The 21,827-nt window shown below is 39.7% G+C and overlaps 2 protein-coding genes across 6 annotated transcripts in view; one reads left to right on the top strand and one right to left on the bottom strand.

Annotated features, from left to right (window-relative positions):
* The first annotated feature begins 3,127 nt into the window (after positions 1–3,127).
* Positions 3,128–7,753, top strand: cyp1b1 (cytochrome P450, family 1, subfamily B, polypeptide 1). Of its 2 annotated transcripts, XM_005473791.4 has the most exons (3): positions 3,128–3,578; positions 3,707–4,711; positions 5,367–7,753. In XM_005473791.4, exons 1-3 carry the CDS (start codon positions 3,562–3,564, stop codon positions 5,956–5,958), a joined length of 1,614 nt encoding a protein of 537 aa, XP_005473848.1. In that variant the 5' UTR covers positions 3,128–3,561; the 3' UTR covers positions 5,959–7,753.
* A 3,803-nt stretch (positions 7,754–11,556) lies between these two features.
* rmdn2 (regulator of microtubule dynamics 2) overlaps positions 11,557–21,827 on the bottom strand; it is a 36,174-nt gene continuing 25,903 nt past the window's right edge. For all 4 annotated transcript variants that reach the window (XM_003441237.4, XM_005473799.3, XM_005473798.4 and 1 more), the window contains exons 6-11: positions 18,350–18,425; positions 17,723–17,800; positions 15,491–15,589; positions 13,629–13,682; positions 13,437–13,517; positions 11,557–13,300 (exon numbers count right to left, since the gene is read on the bottom strand). In XM_003441237.4, the coding sequence (XP_003441285.1) occupies positions 13,247–13,300; positions 13,437–13,517; positions 13,629–13,682; positions 15,491–15,589; positions 17,723–17,800; positions 18,350–18,425 (442 nt within the window). In that variant the 3' untranslated portion in view covers positions 11,557–13,246. The remainder of the gene's footprint in view (positions 13,301–13,436; positions 13,518–13,628; positions 13,683–15,490; positions 15,590–17,722; positions 17,801–18,349; positions 18,426–21,827) is intronic.

Genomic DNA, 21,827 nt, shown 5'->3' on the forward strand with positions numbered 1-21,827 from the left:
TGAACTCATTGTCGTTGCATTGTGAAGCAGTCTCGAGAGTTTTTAGCATTTGACTAAAAATGTAGCGCTAAACACTGCAGAATTATTCTGGACATTTTCACATTGCCAATAAACACTTCCTGTTCAGTAGCTGGGCTTTTTTTTTTTTTTTTTTTTTAGATGTTTAGCCTGGCTTTTTAGTTTGGTTTGAATCTCAAAGTAAACAAGTAAACTGTCTGTATTTAGATTCATGACGGCAACTTTACGCTTAAGCTGTTGATTTGGCCTCCTAAAGTTCCTACTCTCTCTGTAATAGGTCCTCCTATAGGCTTTGATTTAGTAATGTTGGTAAATTCCCTTCACTTGAAGCTGAAACCTCTTCAAAAAGGGATTCGACTCTAATATAGGCTTCAGAAGAAGGAAGTCGTAACTATGATACCGCATTTAATCCCGTTTGCCTCAATTTTTCGTGGCAGAAAGAAGCGGTAACATTTTTATCATTTTGTATTTTAACAGTAACAGGAAATAAGCATATGCAAGAGCAGATAAATGAGTCCACACTACCTCTCACCATTCAGTGGTACAGAGTTAAACCTATAACCTGCTGAGTAAGAAAAGTCAGCAGTTCCAGTTTTTTTTGTGTTAACTGTGTGTTTTAAAGGATACATTGTGTGTAGAATGATTATGATGAGATCACGTTTAGGATTATTTACACTCTGGAATAAAAGGCGGATGGACGTGCTTGGTCTAATAGCCGGGTCCTGCCAGCCAAGGAGGGGGCCAGGCACTTCACTGACTTGTCCCCACCCTCGTGTATCGGTTCACTATTGGAATAAAAGAAGATCACACACTGTCACCTTATGAGAAGTTTTTCAAGCAGCAGCAACAGCAGCAGTGGAGGGTCTCGTCTCAGTAAGTGTCTACGTCCTTTACATTCATTTCATCTGAATACATTAACATTACCTCTCCAAAAGTTGAATCTGTTCATCTGGACGTAGCGTTTTGTGGGAGAAACGTTTCGTCACGCATCCAAATGACTTCTTCAGTCTCAGCTGACTGCAGGTTTCCCCAAACCTTATAAACAGTACATTTGCATAATGACTGAAAATGCATCAAGACATTAACATTACATTAACAACCTGCTTTTATACACTTTATTTATAACGCTGCAGCTTAACAACTTGATAATGAGAAAATTTGTGTGTTCTAATTAAAACACACCATATGGACTAAAGTGATGCGAGGAATAGTTTTTTTTAAAAGGCCGTCAGACCCTTTTCTAGATGTCACGTTAGGCCACAGGCTCTGACAAAGTATACGCTTAATTAACGCAGAATTTTCAAGGAAATTTGAAATGTTATTGACCCGTAATTTTCCATCCTAATGAAATTTGTTTAAATGTGTTTTTGCGTGTACTTCTATAACATACTGTAATAAGATATTTGCATGTCTATACTAAGTGTATACGACCAATATTGTAAAATCCTACAGTTTTTTCTGGTACTCGGAGAGTCCTTAATAATTTGGATTACATTTCGTCAAAGGAAAAAAGGGGGAAAGAGATGGAGTTAAACTGGCCGTATTTGATGTAGTTGGATATTTCTGAATTTAATTTAAAGATAACAAACAGTTCAAATTTGCGCCTGCAGGTTCTCTGTGAAAGTTTTGGGTCACGGGACACGAGCGTTCGTCTGAGCCGCTGTCCGCGGTGCTGAAGCGGGTTTCCCGAATCACATCATTTCAAAATCAGACCAGATCTTAGCAGGAAGGCTCGAGCGGGGCTCTGAGAGTTGAACAATACTTGCAGATTCAAGAAAACTGAAAAAGCTTGAAACTAAAACTACACAGAATTTAATAGAAGAGCTATAAAATCGACCCGAACTCCGGATTCTAGTTTTTAGAATAAATCTGAGAGGGGAACGAATATTTCTGTCATTTAAGACTTGACCAGAACCAGCTAAATATCTGGACAGTAGATCTAAAGTTCCCCTTCTTCCACACATGTTTGTCATTTGAAGATCTGAGAGAGAAGCGAAGGTGTATAACCTGCTGCTGGAGCAGCTCTGATGCCCAGCATGGCTGTTAATTGGGGGGAATTAATGAGTCACAACACGGGGTTCGCCTCCTCCTGGTGGCTCGAGCGAAAAGCGCACCCTCACACCGTCACCCTCAAGCATCAAGAGAAATACTCCGCCAACACACCGAGCCGTGCGCCACGGACATGTGAGCTGGGAGTTTGTAGAAACAAGAATTCAGGACCAAACGAGTAAAGGAGCAGCAATCCTGGATTCTAGATTCCCTTGGCATTTTAAAGCGTCCCCATCACCCCGACTGCGTTCCTACATTTGTAATATACAGGCTGTTTGTTCACACGCGACCAGTTTGCAAAACTAAATATATTATATTATTTGATTTTACTTTAACGTGCGTGTATATATATATATATATATATATATATATATATACACGTTTAAATGTATAAAGACATATATATATATATATATATATATATATATATATATACACACGTTTAAATGTATAAAGACATATATATATATATATATATATATACACACGTTTAAATGTATAAAGACATATATATATATATATATATGTCTTTATACATTTAAATATCAATATATTTATATAATATATTTAATATATATATATATATATATATATATATATATATATATATATATATATATTTTAAATACAATATATATATATATTTTAAATACAATATATATATATTTTTTAAAAACTATGTTTTCATAAAAAAGTAAAGTAGCAGTTAACAGTTAACGGGTCCGGACTATATAAATTATTTGAAGAGACTGAGACTGTGTCGGGTGTTACATAATTCCCTCAGGCAGACTCGCACGTCGTTACAAGCACTTTGACTTGAAGCCATATTCTTTAATACCGCATACAAAGACTACTTATTCTACTTATTCCTCGTATTATTATTATTATTATTATTATTAAGATGGCAAACTGTATTTAGGACTTGTAACTGGCAGTCCTGCTTTTATTCTTAGAAGAATATCCAGTCATATAATTAACGTAGTGTTTAGGTCCCGCTGCCTGGGCGTGAGTTATCATAAGAAAGAGAGCAAAAGAGAAAGAGTCAGTGAGAGAGAGAGAGAGAGAGAGGTGTTGGTGGTGGGGGTGACACTCTTTTGCAACAAACCTGCCCACTGTAACAAAGCCGTGATGTTGCGCTGTGTGCGGATAAATGACTTCGCCTGGTGTTGTGGGGCTTCAAAGCTTGAGCAGGCTGCTGACAGAGAGGACGGAGCTCCCTCACAAGCTGCTGCACTGTCTGTGGATGCACAGCAGGCTGCTCACACTCTGTTACTTTAAATCAGGCTGTGTGTGAGAGATATGCGCTAACCGGACTCTCTCTCTCTTTTTTTTTTTGAATGATTATTTTATTTGTCGAGGTTCTAGTGTGGTCCTTCGGCTCACAGAGAAACGTGTTTGATTAATTTTTTTTTTAATTTAAAAAAATATAATTTTTATTTTTTGGATCAGGCGCATTCAATATTTTTGAAAAATTATAAAGTTTAATATTTTGCCATGAGGGAAAATACTAGGTATTTAATTATGCCTTTTTTCTAACCCATTTAATTTAATTACCCTGCACCTCACGCACGGTATCATATTTCAAGCCTTTAATCTGCAAACATATGCATTTAACAGTGATTTTATTTCTTGCCGGCAGCATGTCTATCATGGATGTGACAGTGGAGGGAATGAGCCCAGCGACTCCGAGGGCTCTGTTAGTGACATGCATGACTCTGCTGGTGTCCCTGCACCTGTTTCGGTGGCTGTGTCGGCAGCGGTCCCATTCCTGCCCGCCCGGCCCTCTCGCCTGGCCGGTCATCGGGAACGCACCGCAGCTTGGTAACGCACCGCACTTGTATTTTACGCGCATGGTGAAAAAATACGGCAACGTCTTCCAGATCAAGCTCGGCAGTCGGACGGTGGTGGTGCTGAACGGGGGGTCAATCAAACAGGCGCTGGTCAAGCAGGGCTCCGACTTCTCCGGCAGACCGGACTTCACCTCCTTCCAGTACATCTCCAATGGGGAGAGCATGGCGTTTGGCAACTCCACGGACTGGTGGAAGGTGCACCGCAAAGTGGCCCAGTCCACAGTCCGGATGTTTTCCACAGGGAACCCCCAAACTAAGAAGACGTTTGAAAATCACGTGCTCAGTGAGGGCAAAGAGCTGCTGCGGCTGTTTCTGAGGAAAACGAAGGAAGACAAATACTTTCAGCCCCTGACCTACCTCGTGGTGTCCACTGCCAATATAATGAGCGCGGTTTGCTTTGGGAAGAGGTACTCCTATGAAGATGAGGAGTTTCAGCAGGTGGTGGGCAGGAACGACCAGTTTACCAAGACTGTAGGGGCAGGGAGCATAGTGGACGTTATGCCCTGGCTGCAGTACTTCCCCAACCCCATCAAAACCATCTTTGAAAACTTTAAGAAGCTCAACCTGGAGTTTAGTGAATTCGTTCGAGATAAAGTTGTGGCGCACAGAAAAACAATCGATTCAAGCACCATCAGAGATATGACTGATGCCTTTATAGTGGCGCTGGACCAAATACGAGATAAGATGGGACTTCCTGAGAAAGACTATGTGTCCTCCACAGTCGGGGATGTATTTGGAGCAAGTCAAGACACACTGTCGACTGCCCTGCAGTGGATCATCCTCATTCTCGTCAAGTAAGAAACATTTTTTATCATTTTAAAGAAGGATTTCATAGAAGGAGTTATTTATATGGATAAATAACTGCATGATGAATGACAGTTTATCCCTAACTTGTTGCTAAGGTTGTGCAGAATTGAGGAAGTTTAGCTGCATTTGAGTTATGTAAAAGCCCACTGGAGGTGTGTGTGTGTGTGTGTGTGTGTGTGTGTGTGTGTGTGTGTGTGTGTGTGTGTGTGTGTACGTGTACTGGCAGTAATAAGCTGAAACTTCACACCAGTGAATGAAAGAGAACAAAATGTCCAGTCAGCGTCTTAAAATCTTTAGTGCCATTTAATCCGTCCTGTGCCTGATACCTTTATCAGTGGATGCCTGGATTACAGAGCCACTATTTTTTTTCTGCTTGAGTTGTGGCAAGGACTACTTGTGTCTATGGACTATCTAACATGATCCATTTAAGCTGTTAACATCCTCTAGGTCACCAGTCATGCATCTAGGTGTAGGCAGTTAAATGAAACCTCATTTTAGTTGGAGGTGGGGGGGGGGTTTCTTAACGGCAGAAACCATTTTCTAACGAAAAAGATTCTTCATTCCAATTTTTTCACCAGCAAGAGTGTTTAACTTCTATCCTGGCAGTAGTCACCTTAAATGTGTGTTCACCTGTGATTGCAGGTATCCAGAGATACAGGTGCGTCTCCAGCAGGAGGTGGACAAAGTGGTGGACCGGAGCCGTGTCCCTGCTATCGAGGACCAGCAGCAGCTGCCTTACGTCATGGCCTTCATCTACGAGGTGATGCGCTTCACAAGTTTCGTCCCTCTCACCATCCCCCACTCCACCACCACAGACACATCCATCATGGGCTACACCGTACCAAAGAACACAGTCATCTTCATCAACCAGTGGTCTGTCAACCATGACCCAAGCAATTGGTCCCAACCAGATATCTTTGACCCGGAGCGCTTCCTGGACCAGAGCGGAATGCTGAATAAAGACTTGACCGGCAACGTGCTCCTCTTCTCCCTGGGCAAGCGGCGGTGCATCGGCGAGGAGCTGTCCAAGATGGAGCTGTTCCTGCTTACAGCTCTCATAGCGCACCAGTGCAACATCACAGCCGACCCCGCAGTGCCGGTGAAACTGGGCTACAACTATGGCCTGACTCTGAAGCCTCACGCTTTCTCTGTAGCCGTGTCTGTGCGCGATGATATGAAGTTGCTGGAAGCAGATACCAGTCAGCCCTCATCAGACTCACAAACAAAAGAATAAATTAGATTCAAACTATATGGCACTAAAAGACATGAAGGCAGAGGAAAACGTAGAAACTTTAGCTTTTGTTTGAGGCTGAGCACCATATTTAATATCTGGAAATCTCAGGCCACTGCTTTTGCTTTTTGATCCCATATACACCATTTAAAATATTTCATGTTCCAGAGTCGAGGCTGATTTAACAGCCTTTGATTACCGACTTATTCTAATCAGGGCCAGAAAGAAACAGCCTTGGTATCCAAATCAAAGAAGACGTACATCTTGTAGACGCCATCTCACCTGGATCAATCTCACATCTAACTTCAAAAACAGTCTCACATGCCAGCCAGCAATTAGGCACGCTCCTTTGATTCATCAGATTAGAGGACTGCAGCACATCGCCAGCTGTGAACGGGACTTTCTAAGCAAGCCACACTGCGATTACCTGAGTTCCAATTTACTGAAAAGCAGAAAGTTAAAGCTGTCGGTTATTTTTTTAATTGTTTTTTTTGCTGTTCTTTTTCGCTGTCAGTTAAAAGAAAACCAAACCCCCCCCCCAAAAAACAACAAAAAACAAAATCAGATTTTCAGGAAGCTCTTAAATTCCCTTTCTCTGTGTATTCTTTGTGTTTGTGTTTATTTTCCTAATTAGGGCCCCAAACCCTTTCCAGTGCAATATCGAACTTGTAAAAGCAAAAATATGTGACATTTGAAGGTAAGCACTAAAGAGTGGAGCTAATCCGTTTTTGTGTGATGAAACAGAAAGTGCCAAGGTCAGACATCTTGCCAATAAATAAGCTAATAGCGGACCCTAAAGCTTCATATCTGCTAATAATAAATATTTGACTAACACATAGTTGTTGTTTTTTTAATATAAGGTATATATGTGTAGATACTCAGGAATAAGGCTGATAAAAGCCAAATAGTAATGCTTTTAAATGCTAATCTGATACATCTATATTCTGAAACCTGTTGTAGATGCTGTTTTAAAGGACGAGGCAACAAGGAGTACCCCGAGCAGACATGCTGAAGGGAACACTTGTCTCCTCTTGCTGTCCAGCTCATGTATGAGAAAGTTGATAAAGCTAATATTAGATCAGTGTTGAATTAGGGATTTACTTCTCCTTTTGTTTAAATTTCAGTAATGCCGAACCAGTTATGTCCTCTTTTGATTTCCACACTCATGTTGCCAGTAACCAAATTTCTTTTACCTTTTACTTTTTTTTAAAAATCCTATTTTCTGTTACAGAAATGCTGTTGAAATTGGCTTTGAAACAATAAAAACACTTTGTTAATTTTGTTTATAGACTCATCTAATTGCTGTGTGAGCATTGGAGACTAATAGACTGACTGTAAAATCTTGGATTTGAGCATTTGTTGGCTTGCTGCTGATACATTTGAATGAAATTCTGGCTAAAAAACCAACCGATTTTAGGTGTTAACACATTTACAGCAGGCGGAAAAGCACGATGTCTGTGGACTTGTTCCACTGATGCTGTAATTCACTTGATGAGTTTAGAAAAGTAGGTTTCAAAAGTGGTTTTGAAGATTAAAGCCGAAAGCATGACGAAAGTCAAGAAATACCTCAAATCCAACAATTCACATTACCTTTACCTCAAATGCGTCTTTTATAGAAATATATACATTTGTGTACATTTTTGACACAAACAAGACATCAACTCTGCTTAATGTAACAGTACAGTGCTTTATGCTTCTGAGTACACAATGCTGCAGCTGTGATGTTATCTTGAGTGTTTCTTTAGCCTGTAATGAGATTGTACAGTAGTATAATAAAAAGATTTCTTTTTGTTTTTCACATTTGTAGTTGGCTCTGTTGTAATCAGCTTAAAGGGAGAAATGGTTACATTTAAAAATCTGTATTTAAAGCTCATAAATCCGATCTGATTAATAAATCACTCTGAATGTGAAGGACCCTTCGCCGGGTATCATGTCAGGTGGGAACAAAGGAGAAGTGTTGGCGAGGTGCCTTTCCCTTCTCAGCATTTTATCTCACTCTGTCAGAACATCCTGTTCTTGATCAGCTGGATGATTATAGAAAGCTAGCCAGTGCATGGTCAGTTCAGACAGTAGTTGATTACTGATATGGCGTTCTCCACGCAACCCTTTGTCCATTCCTAATAATACAAAGTGAAATCTGAAGACTAAATAGTGCCAGTGAAGTCATGTGTGGCAATGCTCCAAGCATAATCTTTATGAATGGGAAGGAAAACATTGGGCTTTCTTTAGCTGAAATAAGAAGACAGATGATCAAACATAAATGAGTTAAAAAAGAGCAAAGAAGCTGACAATATTGTGGTTAATGCACCAAGTGCAGCTGCACAGAAACTTCAGGTATAACTGCAGGGACGGGACAAAAGCAGTAACCCCCTGAAGGCTGATATCGTCTGTCGCCTTGCATTTCAGGAAGCTGCAGAAGGAAGCAAATATTCTTCTGTACAGTAACAGAGAGTGAAACATACAGACAAAGTGCATGCTGACTGAATGAAGGTGACGAGAAATGTCATGCCTTGCACAGATGGGCACGTGCTCTATACAAGCTTGGTGTGCACAAACCATAATAAGAAGGGCTGTGGTGGTTTTATCCTGCTAAGAAATTCAAAATATTGCAAGAAGTGGCGCTAAGACGCATCCTATGTCATTACAGCTTAGACCTGTCAAGGCTGCATTAACAAGATTAGCATGAAAGCTTGTATCCTTCATTGGCTGAAGATAAAGCACGTACACATGCGGCCCATTCACAGAAGATCCATCTGCTGTTGACTGCAAGTTGTGTAACTTAGACATAGCTGAGCTTAGATTGTGAATGGAGGGATATACGGAGATCTGAATGAATGTGAGTGAGATTAAAACAGATGTGGTATTCAGACAGAAGGCAGCCAAACTGTTCAAGCCTGCTGCTAGGAATGGTGTGATATAACTGTAATGACACTGCATGGTTAAGTGAAAATGATCTTAACCGAGCAAGTTATCACCAGGCTGTGAGCAGCAGGGGTCAAAACCTTCATAAAAGGGTTAAGTTGAGATCAAGACAAGATCAGATTGGTCAAGATAGAAAGACACGAACAGAGATCAATAGGACGTATGAAAACAATTTTGACAATTTTGAAGAAGGTGATACCTGCAGTGTTACATAAATGAGCTCTAAAGTACCTGGGCCTATAACAGGGTTAAAAGAATAGCTTTATTTGCTCTTAAATCTGTCCATGAAATATAAGGTTGCCAGCAACAGACCTGAGTCTTGCCTTCTGCAAACAGTGGGATTATCTAACTTACTCTAAGTTAGTTTGACTCTCTAATCAACTTCAAAATGGCATAGGTACCATTTAATGAAGATAATGAAGAGTTGGGAATGTCATACAATCACTCTGGGACTGAATGATTAAATGGACCATGTAGCTCATAACCGACAGAGGAAACATGAAAGCACCACATGAACTGTATGACATTTGTAGCTAAAATCTTTTTAGCTCTTTATAAATACATCCAGGATTCAATAACTTGCAGAACCACCTTTAGCAGCAAAGACTTAACTAATTGTTTTCAGTCCCTCTCTATCAGTTTCTCACATAGTTGAGGTGGAATTTTGGCCCACTCTTCTTCACAGTGTTGTTTCAGTTCATCGAGGCTCGCGGGCATATTCGTTTATACGCAGCTCTCGTAAACTCTTTCGTCCAAGCTTCAGTTGTCAACAGATGGCCTCACATTTCATTCTAGCATACGTTGGTATACACAGGAGTTCATGATTGACTCCTGTGGCTGCAAAACAAGCCTGAATTTCCACCCAACCACCACCGTGCTTGACAGTTGGTATGAGGTGTTTGTCTGAATCTGCTGTGTTTAGTTTTTGCCAAATGTGGTGCTGTGCATTATGGCCAAATATCTCCACTTTGTTTTCATCTGCCCAAAGGGCATTGCTCCAGAAATCTGGTAGTTTGTTAGGATACAATTTTTAAACCTAAACCATGCTGCTTCTGGCAGGCTTCCCAAACAAGTCTGTAGACCACAGGTGTCGAACTCCAGGCCTCGAGGGCCGGTGTCCTGCAGGTTTTAGATGTGTCCTTGATCCAACACAGCTGATTTAAATGGCTAAATGACCTCCTCAACATGTCTTGAAGTTCTGCATAAGCCTGGTAATGAACTAATTATTTGATTCAGGTGTGTTGGCCCAGGGTGATATCTAAAACCTGCAGGACACCGGCCCTCGAGGCCTGGAGTTCGACACCCCTGCTGTAGACTCTGAGATGCACATCTAAGGTTTGAACCTGCAGTGAGTTTGCTGAGACGTGCACTCCTGGAAAGATTGTGAAATTGTGTTAACACACCAAACGTCCCAGATCAGCAAAAATATTAATACAACTGTTGTTTTTATAGAGGTGCTCTCTCTTGATGATGATCAGTTATTTAAGTGCACTGGATTATCAGCGACTGGCTGCCAATTTCCCTTTTAATTCCCATGGAAGCAACAACAGGATGTACCTTGTTTTGCCGTAGGACTGCAAACAGTTCTGTCAAGGTTTTATTTTTCATGACTGAACAAATAGATAGTAAATTATCCTTTGAACAACATGTAAATAAGTTGAGCACCAGATAAATAATTTCTGTCCATAAAAACTTGCTTGGACAAACTTGAATCTTGTGGGACGACAGAGGATCAGCAGAAAACAGCTAGCCTAGCTAAGCTTGGTCACGTGTTCAAACTCACTTGTACAACTTTTGTTCTGTAAAAAAAAAAGAAGAAGAAAAAAAAGACCGTTTTAACCCCCTCCAAAAAAGCATGTACCCTGTAAAAGTCTAGAATTAGCTGTGGCTTGTGCCTCTTTTGCACTTATTTACATTTCAGTCATAGAAAAAAACATCAGTTTCTCTAAAGGAAAATAAACCAGCAATAAACTCTGAAGAAAACTTTATCCTATTTGACTCTCTGACTCCTCAAACCTTCTAAATGCAACACCCTGTCTGCAAAACGATTTAAAAAAAATATTTAACTAGTTTGTTAAACTGCACGTCGGTTTTACGATCAAAAACATAAATGACAGCCCGTCAGTTTCCTGGATAACAAACAGGTGATAAATCTGTTATGCAACAATGGACAGCTAGTGTGTGCGCACACACCCAGACCAACGTGTAAGTGATTTCTGCAGCTGTCTCAACTCAGACTTTTGATTAAAGAGCACAGGAGGCTCATAAAATCAGCCAGGAAAGGTGAAGTTTTCATTCCTGTATAAACAAACACCTGTACTCACTTGGGAGGCACCCTTTTAAAATGGCTCTACTGCGGATAAAAAAAAAGAGAAAAGTTGAAACATGACTAGGCGGGTGGGAAGTTAGCCTGAATGTGATCCAGTAACAAACTCCGAATTGCCCTGGCACAAAATGTACAGTCTGGGAGAACGCTCGGCAATCATGTAGGCTCCAGCAGGAGCTTGTTACACTCTGTTGATTCTGGATTAAGATCAATTTAGAGTATAAGAAAAAAGAAAAAAACAAAACAAATAAATCACTGTATAACTTAATTATAAGTTACAGCTTACATAACTTTACTCCTCAGCAATAAAACCTCAAAAAACATAAACAAGACAGACAAGCTGGCAAATTTGATCAGGATTGCACAGATTTAATTGTAGATTCCAGTACCATCAATCATTAAACACACACTGTCTAAAATACAGCACAAGTATAATGCATAATCTCCATCCGATGCGATACAACCTTGAGGAACTCATTATGGCATTAGAAAAAAAAGAAAAACATTCGTAGTGTTGGTAGAAAAATCCATAAAGCAACAAATCAAAATAATTCATTTTGAACGTAGACTTAAAAAATACAATGAAATAAAAAATAAAAGCCCTAAACTAATTTCCAGTATCAACAGCACCGACGTTTTCAATCAATATGCATGTTTTTCTTCACTGAGCGGAGATAATAATGAAAAAAAAACAGCTGAGAATATGTAAAAGAGTAATAAAAGAAAACATTCAAACTTCGTTTCAATCTGATTGGGTCACATTTTAGTGGCATTACGCAACCAGGAATTCACCGCTGTGTCACGATAAAGCAACGAGTCTGCAACCCGGCGTTATTGATCGGTTTTAACAGACAGTCCTGTTGTTTTTGTTGTTGTTGATTTTGTGTTTTTGATGGCAAAAAAACCAAAAAAAAACACAAAACACAAAACATGCCCTCAGATTTCCTGTCAGTGACTCTTTTTACATGAACACCAGATTCATTTGTTTTTTACTATATATGCAGTATAATGACATCTCTCTATATACATCAAACACCTTTTTACCTCGGTTTCCTGATTCATGTGGTACATGTTACATAGCTCTCCCCCCCCAAAAAAAATTCTGTCTCAGAAAAATTCCTAATATGTTTCAAACCAATCACGTGTGAGTGCATCAGAGCTCAATTTCAAAGGTTAAAAAAATGAAAGCGTGGAAAATCAAATGTTCTTGGTGACCTATAAGAGGAGGAAACCTTCCAGGAATAGGAACTCTGGAGTAAAAGGCGCTTCTGTTCAAAAAGAACCTGTTGTGTTCCTGTACAGGTGCTCTTTGAATCTATTAAGAGGAAGTCACTGACATCATTTATGGTGTCATTTTTTCCATGATCTGGCAAACATGCAAAAGGGCACATTAAATATAGGACTTCAGGTGTGTAGTGTACACACAGAACGTACTACTGTCCAATACTACACTTCATTTGGTGGTTCTGCTGTCACAGAAACTGAGGAGCAGGAGGTAAACGAGTTCGAGTCATGATCAGAGAATATATCTGTGAGAAAATCATCTCGTAAAGTCTGCATGTGAATGTTAAAAGAGACTATTATTGCTGGTTTGTATCGGGAGGGTGGTGGTGGCCGTTCAGTGGTCACGGCAATGCAAAATGTTTGCGTGCGTCATTGTCTGATCTGATAGGACGGAACAACAAATCCTGTTTGTCACTTTCCCAAAAGGCTACAGGTCTGTGTTATCAACCTGAGACACACTGGAATTAAGTTTCCTATCAGAGCAATCAGACCTCAGAGAATGTCTGCTACGCACTGCTATAAACTGAAGAAAACTAGTTTAGCTCACTCATTTAGCTGGAATCCTTTATGATGATTGGTTTCTACTTTTAAAAATATCATAATACAAATATGACTGGAAAGGTACAACAGATGATCTGGATGCGGTAGCCTTTTGCACCCACGGGCGCTATCTACACTCACAGAGTGAAAAAACACGATGGTCTATCACATGCAGCTGCAGTACTCGCAAACTGATTCCCAAAAACCTTTCCTCTGCTGTCACACTCCAAGTGCTGGGCACAGTAAACTCAGCTCCTTTTGTGCCTCTTCATTCTGAAGGAAAAACACATGATACCAAATAAGTAACATTTTAATTTGCATATTACAGCAGGCTATGATGCGTTTTTGCTAGCTGGATTAGATGAGGCAAAAACGAACAGATCTGAATACAGACGGTCCTGAAGCGTACCTCTTTGGATTCAGCACTCATTGAACAAGCAGCTTGACACATCTTCTTAGCCTTTTCGCACTGGCCCAAGTCTTTGTAGCACTACCAAAGAAAAGACCCAGAACTGTGAAACGACTGTTTTGTCCTATTAGCGTCCTGTAAAATGGTTTATATTTCACAATCCAATCACAAACTTATATGTCCAGTACTAACCTTAGCCAGAAACACATAGTTGAGTTTAGAATAAGCTGGATGGAGCTCCTCAACCTGGTTAAAAACACAGACAAGAAAAGTTTCACAAGACTTAGTTAGACATAGTTTTCCAACAACTGCAAAAGACGCTAACATTTGTAGCTAAGGCTAAAGGCTAAAAGCTAAGGTGCAGGTGCAAAAAACCCCCCAACAAATAAATAAAAAATAAAAAAGAGGTTAGAGGCAGCACCAAAAGGAATTCAATCCCCAAAGACACCACATGAGCCCATGTCCAATTTCAGAGAAGAAATAAAATACTTTTAAAACCTGTTACAACAGTTTTGACCTCTTCAGTCTTTTCCCCGTTAGCTAACCAGAGCTAGTAATTGATGAGAAGTCCCAAGAACAAACGATGGCTCAGAAAACCATCATGTCTACTTTGAAAGAAACAAACAACAAATAAACACATGCTGGAGTCATAAATGAGGCACCACAATAAGAGTCCACAAAATAAATGTCCATCTTTTATATACAGTTTATAGACTAGGTCAAAAACATTCAGATCACAGTCTGGAACTACACCAGAACTATTACTAGATTTTGACAGACCAGATTTAACCTTCTACTTTAATCTGTGCAGCCTTTTCTTTTTTTTGTTTCTTATGGTAGCTAACGTATGTACACGTGTGATATCCAGCCAATCAAATCCTTTATTCAGCATATAAAAACAGAAAATCCCACAAGACAGCCAGCTGTTGACTACATACAGACACTGATACAGATATAGTGATATACTGTTAAGCTACTTCAAAATATGTTGCATTGCATTAAAATGTATGCAATGCAACACAATGCAAGTTTGTTCAGTTGAGTTGAGGCGCTCCAACTCAATACTTAGACAAAAGCAGACATATCAACAAATTCCTCTGAACTGAGTGTGAAGCTATTCACACAGACAGAATCACTGTCTAAAAACGATAAAAGCCATGCTGTCACGACTGGCATTCACGTCTGTAATAACAGTTGCTGTTACTAACTGAAGCGTGTGCTTTTGGACTACACATGAATATTTCGATTTCACAGAGCTTGCTTTCATTCTGAGAATCTGATCTTCACACAGAAGGAGTAACAAGTTTTGTCTGCAGCATTAAATATGTCAAGAATGGAGCCGCATCTCTAGACTAAGCTCTAGCAAGACTGGGGAGGTGTATAATGTCTTAGTTAAAGCTTCTCCAGGTCACTGGTGACATGTTGTAACAGTGACCACCTGAATCAAGCTTATGGTCTCGAAGACATGAAGATGAGGCATGCATAGGAATATTGGCCAAAAGCAAAAGTAATTTCTCCCACTACATAAACATTTCCAATGTAGGAACAGAGATTAAGCCTTTCTAAATACAGAGGGTTTGGGCTTTAAAAACAGGGAACAGATGCAACCTGCAGGCAAATTGCAATGTAGCACAAGATAAACAGGGGTGTGATTTACGTGTTTCATAACTGAGGTCAGAACAAGCATTCAGTTAAAAAGTACAAAAACATAAACCACTGAATAAGAAATGAGTCTCACTTCTTGGTTTGAGGAAATAGACTGAATATTACATATAATCAAATCATGCCTACTTTATGCACTTTAGTCCAATGTGCTTAACTTTCCTGTTAAACTTTAAACCTCAGATGGCTACGCCCATCATTTGTGCTCAGAAATGATTGCTCTTATTTGTACAGCTCATCGTGTTTCACCCCACTCTCTGACTTTGCCTCAAACACTTTATTCAGATGTGGACAGCACATTGCTTCAAGTATAATCCATTGGTTAAAAATAAGATATATATGTAAATAAAGCATTACATCGCAGAATAGCTTAAGAAACAAAACGCCAGTACCTTAAGGAAATTCTTCAGTGCGTCTTCAACTGTCGCGCTTGGCGGTTCTCCAAACAGAGTTGAAGCAACTTTCCTCTCAATCCACGATAACTGAGACACCTGAAAACAAACATCACCAATCAGAAGAAAATTGGCCATCTTAGTATAACATTAATGGATGAGAGGGGTAATGCTACAGTCACACCAGGCAAAACAGTGGGATGGAGATGATGGCACGATCGAATTTACTGGGACTGTGAAGTGATTTTGAAGTGTCATCGCTGCTTCAGAGTCAGTTGCCATCTTCAAAGGCATCAAGTCAGTGATGAAATGGAGTCAGTCTAATTACAGAAGTAATCTTGGCATGGAATCCGTTTACGATACGACGATTAAATGTGATAAATTGGCAAATCTTTGCCACTATTCTAACTACTCATCTGCATAATGTCTCTTTGCAATAGGGGACAGAACTCTTGTTGCTAGCATGTTGTATTCCAGTTATATTTCTAAGTAAAAGCAGGGTTTCTGTGGGCCGCTCTCATTTTGCAGCAACTGCGTCACTATTTGCGGAGGAATTTCTGAAGTTCTGTTTCACACCTATCAGGTTCAGACTAAACTCTGAATGTACAGAGATGGAAAAAGTATTTTCCCCTTTGTGATTTCTTATTTTTTTCCCACATTTTCACACTTAAATGTTTCAGCTCATCAATCTTTGTCTGATTCTAAAAATTTAATGTGAAAATCTTCGCAAGAAATGCAAAAAATATCCATCCAGTTTTGACTTGTGTGACTGAGCCATAAAAAGCAGTGCATCACTGCCCCTTGTAGCTAATATTTATAAGCCTATTTTCTGACAGTGAATGAAAATTAAAGAACTGTTGTGAATAACAACGACAATTAAACTTTCACATTTCTTTCCCTGAAACAAAGCCCCTGAACACATCCTCTGATTTTTGACATAAAAAACAAACAAATAAGCACAACCCCCCAAAGAATTAGGTCTAGGTGCAAACTGCTAAAGAACACTTAGTAACATAAGTATATATGTGTACATTTGAGCCAATATGTATAACTTCGACCCTATGTGGATCATAGAAATCCAGAATAAACTCAAACTTGCGCACACAATTCTTAATTTTTAGAGTGATTGAAATCGAATGTTGTACAATCTAGAGAAAGAACAGTTCTAAGAAATCATTAAAAGCCCAAAATGACCCTGACATTCATGGCCGTGATGATTGCATATAAACGTATGACCACAGCTGTATTGCTACCATCTCTTGAGCTGTTTAGGCAATGTTGATGTTCAGCATGTGACATCCAAAACACCCTGGATAATGTATAAAACAGCAGCATCTCAGACCAAAACAAATGGTCTCATTTGACTCTGATATATACAAAATGTAATAGAAATGACATCTCTGAACAAATATGAAGAAATGTAACAGTTAAAACAGACATTAAAATAATCTGCACACATTTCCCTGCATGACTGGTTACATATCATTTTTCAGAACTCTTACAGCCAATTTCCTGTTATTTTAACAGTATTTCCATGACAACGGGCACCCCCGTCCACTTCTGCTTTGCTACTGACACCTTTTGAAGAAGAATGGCACTAGCCAGCAGAAGCTCGGGCCAAACATGTAATATTTTTGCCTCAGAGTTATCAGAGCCGTATCGAACTCCAGGTGTAGAAATGCTCTGGCATCATCAGGACATTTCAAACAGAGATGCTGGCTGAATGTGAACAGTAGGTCATTGTTTAACATGAATGCCCCGTAGACAACCGGAAAATACAACCCCTGAAAATATCAGGTGTTATGAGCAGCTCATAAAACAACAGGAACCGTCAAAAGCAGAACGTCTGGAAATTTCCATCTAAACAACAGCAATTCATCATGTTACGTGCATTTCTGAAAAGACTAGACAGTTACAGAAACAGTCACGTGCTGCATCCTAAATGACTGCAGCTACTGAGCGAACACGAGCCAAACAGAAACAGGATGAAATTATCTCCCTGGTACAATCTGATTTAAAGCTAACAATGGATGGTGTTAACCTCCCATAGCGCTCTGTGTGAATATCGCAGAGGGAAAAACAAACCTCGAGGAAACCTAAACAGTGGAAATGAATGAGGGGAAACTGTGGGTGGGTTAGCATAGGGAGGTGGGAGGCCACGCAGACATGCTAGCCTTCATAAATGTACAGTGTGTTGAGCAGAGATAGAGATGTGTTGCATTGGTCACATACAGCGTAGCACCAGCGGCCCAGAAGGTAGTAGGACAGCGGATCCTGTGGCTTCAGCTCAATGGCTTTATCCAGATGATCCTGAGAAGAGAAGCAGACAGACAGAGAGAAGATTTTCACTGTTGATTCATAGCACAGCTGCACCGCCTTCTGTTCTGACCTGATCTGTCCTGCTTCACCAACCCACAAGTATTTCACAAACACCTCTCACACACGCGATCTAGTCGAGCTACCGCACACTCCTGGCTGTCACGCACCCTCCCTCGTTCTTTCCATTCTTCTTCTGTTGTTTTTTTTTTTTTTTAATATCTTCCCTCTCCAGGGCTCTATCTCTCGCTTTCACCTGTCAAAGAGTTTTGAGGACAAACACTGTTTGCTGGAGGCTGCTGACAGAAGATAAAATGCTACGTGCTGCTGTTCCACACTCCAGCTGATGCAACTTAATGACTGTAGGAGGGTCTTATTGGCTTAAATTGTGCAAATGACCATTCCTCTTCAGCCTAAGCACATGGAGAATGCAATGCCTAATATGCAAACATAGATGTATAATGCAATGTTTGCATTATATTATTATTTGACCATTGCAAGAATTTGCAAGGTCAAAACTAGCTCTCCGTTCGCATGCCTTACCTTAAAGACGTATCCGTTCTTTATCTTGTTTTGGATGGTGTCATATTCGGCCATAATTCCACACATGATGGCATACCTGTGGGGAGACACTGCTATTAGAGGTTCAGGCCATCCTACTCTTAAACAAGCTACGTGAAGAGAAAACCCCCCCAAAATAACCTGAACCTTAAACAAACAAATCGTACCAAACAGCAAATTAATATTTAATGTTTTCAAGCCTATATGGCACCAAATTTGTTGCGTGGAATAAAAACCTTTAATTTCTGGAAACATGAAAGTTCATGAAGTGCTTCCAGATCATCCAACACTCAGACCCAAAAACTTGAGGTGGTGCTGAAATAAGTTTTACGAATTTTTATTTTTAGTAATTATATTCCGTATTTGTTTTTACTGCATAAACCATCCATGCAACTGGGACATTTGTCATTGCTATTGGGACACACCACTGTGCTATAACACTGTAACTTGAGCCTTGGATCTCTGTGTGAAGCTTGCACAGTGCAAAAGTGTCCAGATATAATACATATGATAGTATATATGATATTTTGGTGCTTCTTCAGGCATAGTACAAGTTTTGAACAACCGAGGGGCCATGGCTAAATTCAGGTGTAAAATGTAGTTATTGTTGTAAAGGTTGTGTGGTTTACTTGTAGCAAAACTCAGTTTTTATCTATATTTCTTACTAGATTGAAAGGAAACTAGCCTTAAAAGGAAAACCTAACCTCTAACATCTTTAGCTTTTCACACAATTTGGATTTTAAGCAAAACAATGGCAGCATCAGGCAGTCTCGGTTCCCCGGTTCTGACAAAACACAAGTTAAACAATGATATTTTGCGGGAGACGGTGAGAAGCACAGAGATGGTCAGCAGCACCTCACAGTCACACCACCTTTTCTTTGGGTCACTAACAACCGAAGGGCCTCCAAAAAACCCACCATACTCAGTGGTCTGTGGAAAGACTCGTCATTAGACAGCACCAGCAAAGATAATCTGCTCCACCTTATTCCCCCGCTCTCTAATTAATACGCTGGCCTTGGACCAGTGGGCAGGTGGAAGCGAAACAAAGGGCGATTTCAGCTTTGGGATCTGTAAGTCAGCATGACGCCGAGGGTTCGGAGAGGAGAGGAGTGAGCTGATCAAAGCCTTTTCACTGCACGGCTGCTTTAATCCTGCTGGTACTCTGTCAAACACCACCGAGCAACATAAACACCTTGTTATATGAAGGATCAGTGTGTACAAAGGTCATCTGACAGCATCGCCTGACACGGTGGCGGTGATGGGAGATGGAATCTACAACTGTACGTGTGTACTACGGTGTCTGGTATGTGTGAGTAGATTTTTTTTATCACAGTATATTGAAATGATGGGGGCTATGAAGTAAACTGGAGAGTCTACTACACGATTAGCAGGTAATTACTAAATTAAGATCATGACAGCAGAAAGATTAATCTTATGAGCAAACGAGGAGATTTCATTCTGCTGAGAATGTTCAAACTATTATCTGATCAGTATCTGATGAAAATAAATTCACAATCATTGTGGTTAAGGTTGGATGAAAAATCATAAAAACATGAATCTTCACACGAACAGCTCACACTTACTGGAAAATTGTCAGAGATGAGACACGTGTTAATCACATCACTTTTAAATGCTTTAAATTGGCCAAACACGGGCAGATGTAACTTTAAACAAAAAAGGATGTGTTTATTTTTCTTAAGTGGAGCAGGGTGTGCCCATGCGGCCACTGGTTGGCGCTTGATGAGTGGAGCGCTCTGCAACATCAGAGGAGCAGAGATGCTATCTGTCTGCAGTTGTGCTGCCTGGCTTCCAATGAAAACACACAGCTGGATGTAAATGCTTTGAGCAAATCTTTGACTGGCAACTAAATATCTGCAGATAGGAAACCAAGCCACGACACAGTTGGTTTGCACATGACCGTTTCATTTTAAAAAAATATGTAAATTGGTAGTTACAAGCTGCTCACAGTATTTAATGGTTCAGTATTAGCAATTACAGCAAAGTGAAAAGTCACGGCAAACGTTTTTCTTTGGACATTGGCTGCTTTTATAGTCACTTTCAGTCCGCTCCTTATAACTGACCATTTTCAGAGGAATGTTTCAGGCACAAATAAGGGATACACCAGTGTTGAGTATACAGATAACTTAGCAAAGAACAATTTTAAATAGCATCATTAGGCACTTTTTTTCTATCATCCTGTTGCAAAAACACTTCATTTGTTCCAATTCCTTTAGCTGATCATCTATAAAAAAAAAAAAATGCCAAAGAGTTTAACAGGCTTAGAATATTTATTTTACACCATTAAGATGATTCCCAAAGAGGAATTACCTGAAAACTAAAAAGTAACTCAAAATCATGTCCTTAAGAACTGGGAGAAAATCCTGACACAGGGCCTGAGAGAGCCATGTGACCCTTCATTTTATCCATCTGCTGTTGACTGAAGCCGTATCAATAAAGGTCTCAGAGGAGAAGGAGCAATCAAAGAGTGGTTCTTAAGGAAAGGAAACACGGAGCAAAGGTTGAACGATGGTTAACCAAACAAGAACTTGTATTAAAATCAGTTGCAACATGTGTTATGGAGTGATGGATCCAAATTTGAAGTTTTTGGTTCAAATTGTAATCAGAATGGATGGAGATGGTCAGTGGAGAGGTACAACAGTGGGTATTTACAGCTCGAAAACATAGTGGAGGCTCTGGCATAGACTAAATTACTGACAAATTTTCATCCACAATGCAATACCATCTAGAAAGCATTTGATTGCTTAATTTTTCAGCATGACAATGATCCAAAACAGAACAAACAGTACACCAACAAGAAAGAGCTTTGAATGTCCTGCAAGAAGTATGGAGAACTATTCCTGACAATGACAAGACAAGTACTAAAAAATAAAGGTGTGTGTGTGTGCTATGTGTGTAGATCATTTACAGCTGGTCTATCTGGGTTTTTAATCAAAATACACCATCCAGCTATAAGAAAATCTGCTTTTCTACAATTATACTTTTAAATTTTGCAGTTTTGAGTGGATGGCCTAAAGCATTTAAGACCCTCACAGGATGAGGCTGTAGGGGTAAGCACTTTGTAAAAAAATTATAAATAAAATATCATTTCTTCAGCATCTTAACATGAGGATTAGCTGCTTTCTTTTTTGTTATCCAATCTCTGTAAATCAAATTTTGCTATGATTAAACTATAAAGGAATGTTTTGACATTGTGGCAGCAATTTTTGAAATACTTTTAGACATTAAGTTCAATCGGCTCTAATGACGTGCATGCATTATGCACGTGTTGCAATATGCTGATGTGATTAAATGCAATAAATCTAGACAGTAACGACACGAGGAGACCAACTACAACAGAAAACCAAAGAAGAGCAACTAAGGTCAATTATTTCCCAGGTGACAGCTGTGGGAAAGATTGCTCAACATTCAGATTACCACAAAGGCATATTTTAGCCTCCCA

This window comes from Oreochromis niloticus, linkage group LG13 (genome assembly GCF_001858045.2).
Source record: "Oreochromis niloticus isolate F11D_XX linkage group LG13, O_niloticus_UMD_NMBU, whole genome shotgun sequence".
In the NCBI taxonomy this organism is placed as follows: domain Eukaryota; kingdom Metazoa; phylum Chordata; class Actinopteri; order Cichliformes; family Cichlidae; genus Oreochromis; species Oreochromis niloticus.

What these genes read in the sequence shown, in the direction of transcription:
- cyp1b1 (XM_005473791.4), top strand. An exon ending in ATCATCCTCATTCTCGTCAA is followed by an intron (nt 4,712 to 5,366) that starts GTAAGAAACATT and finishes CTGTGATTGCAG; the next exon opens with GTATCCAGAGATACAGGTGC.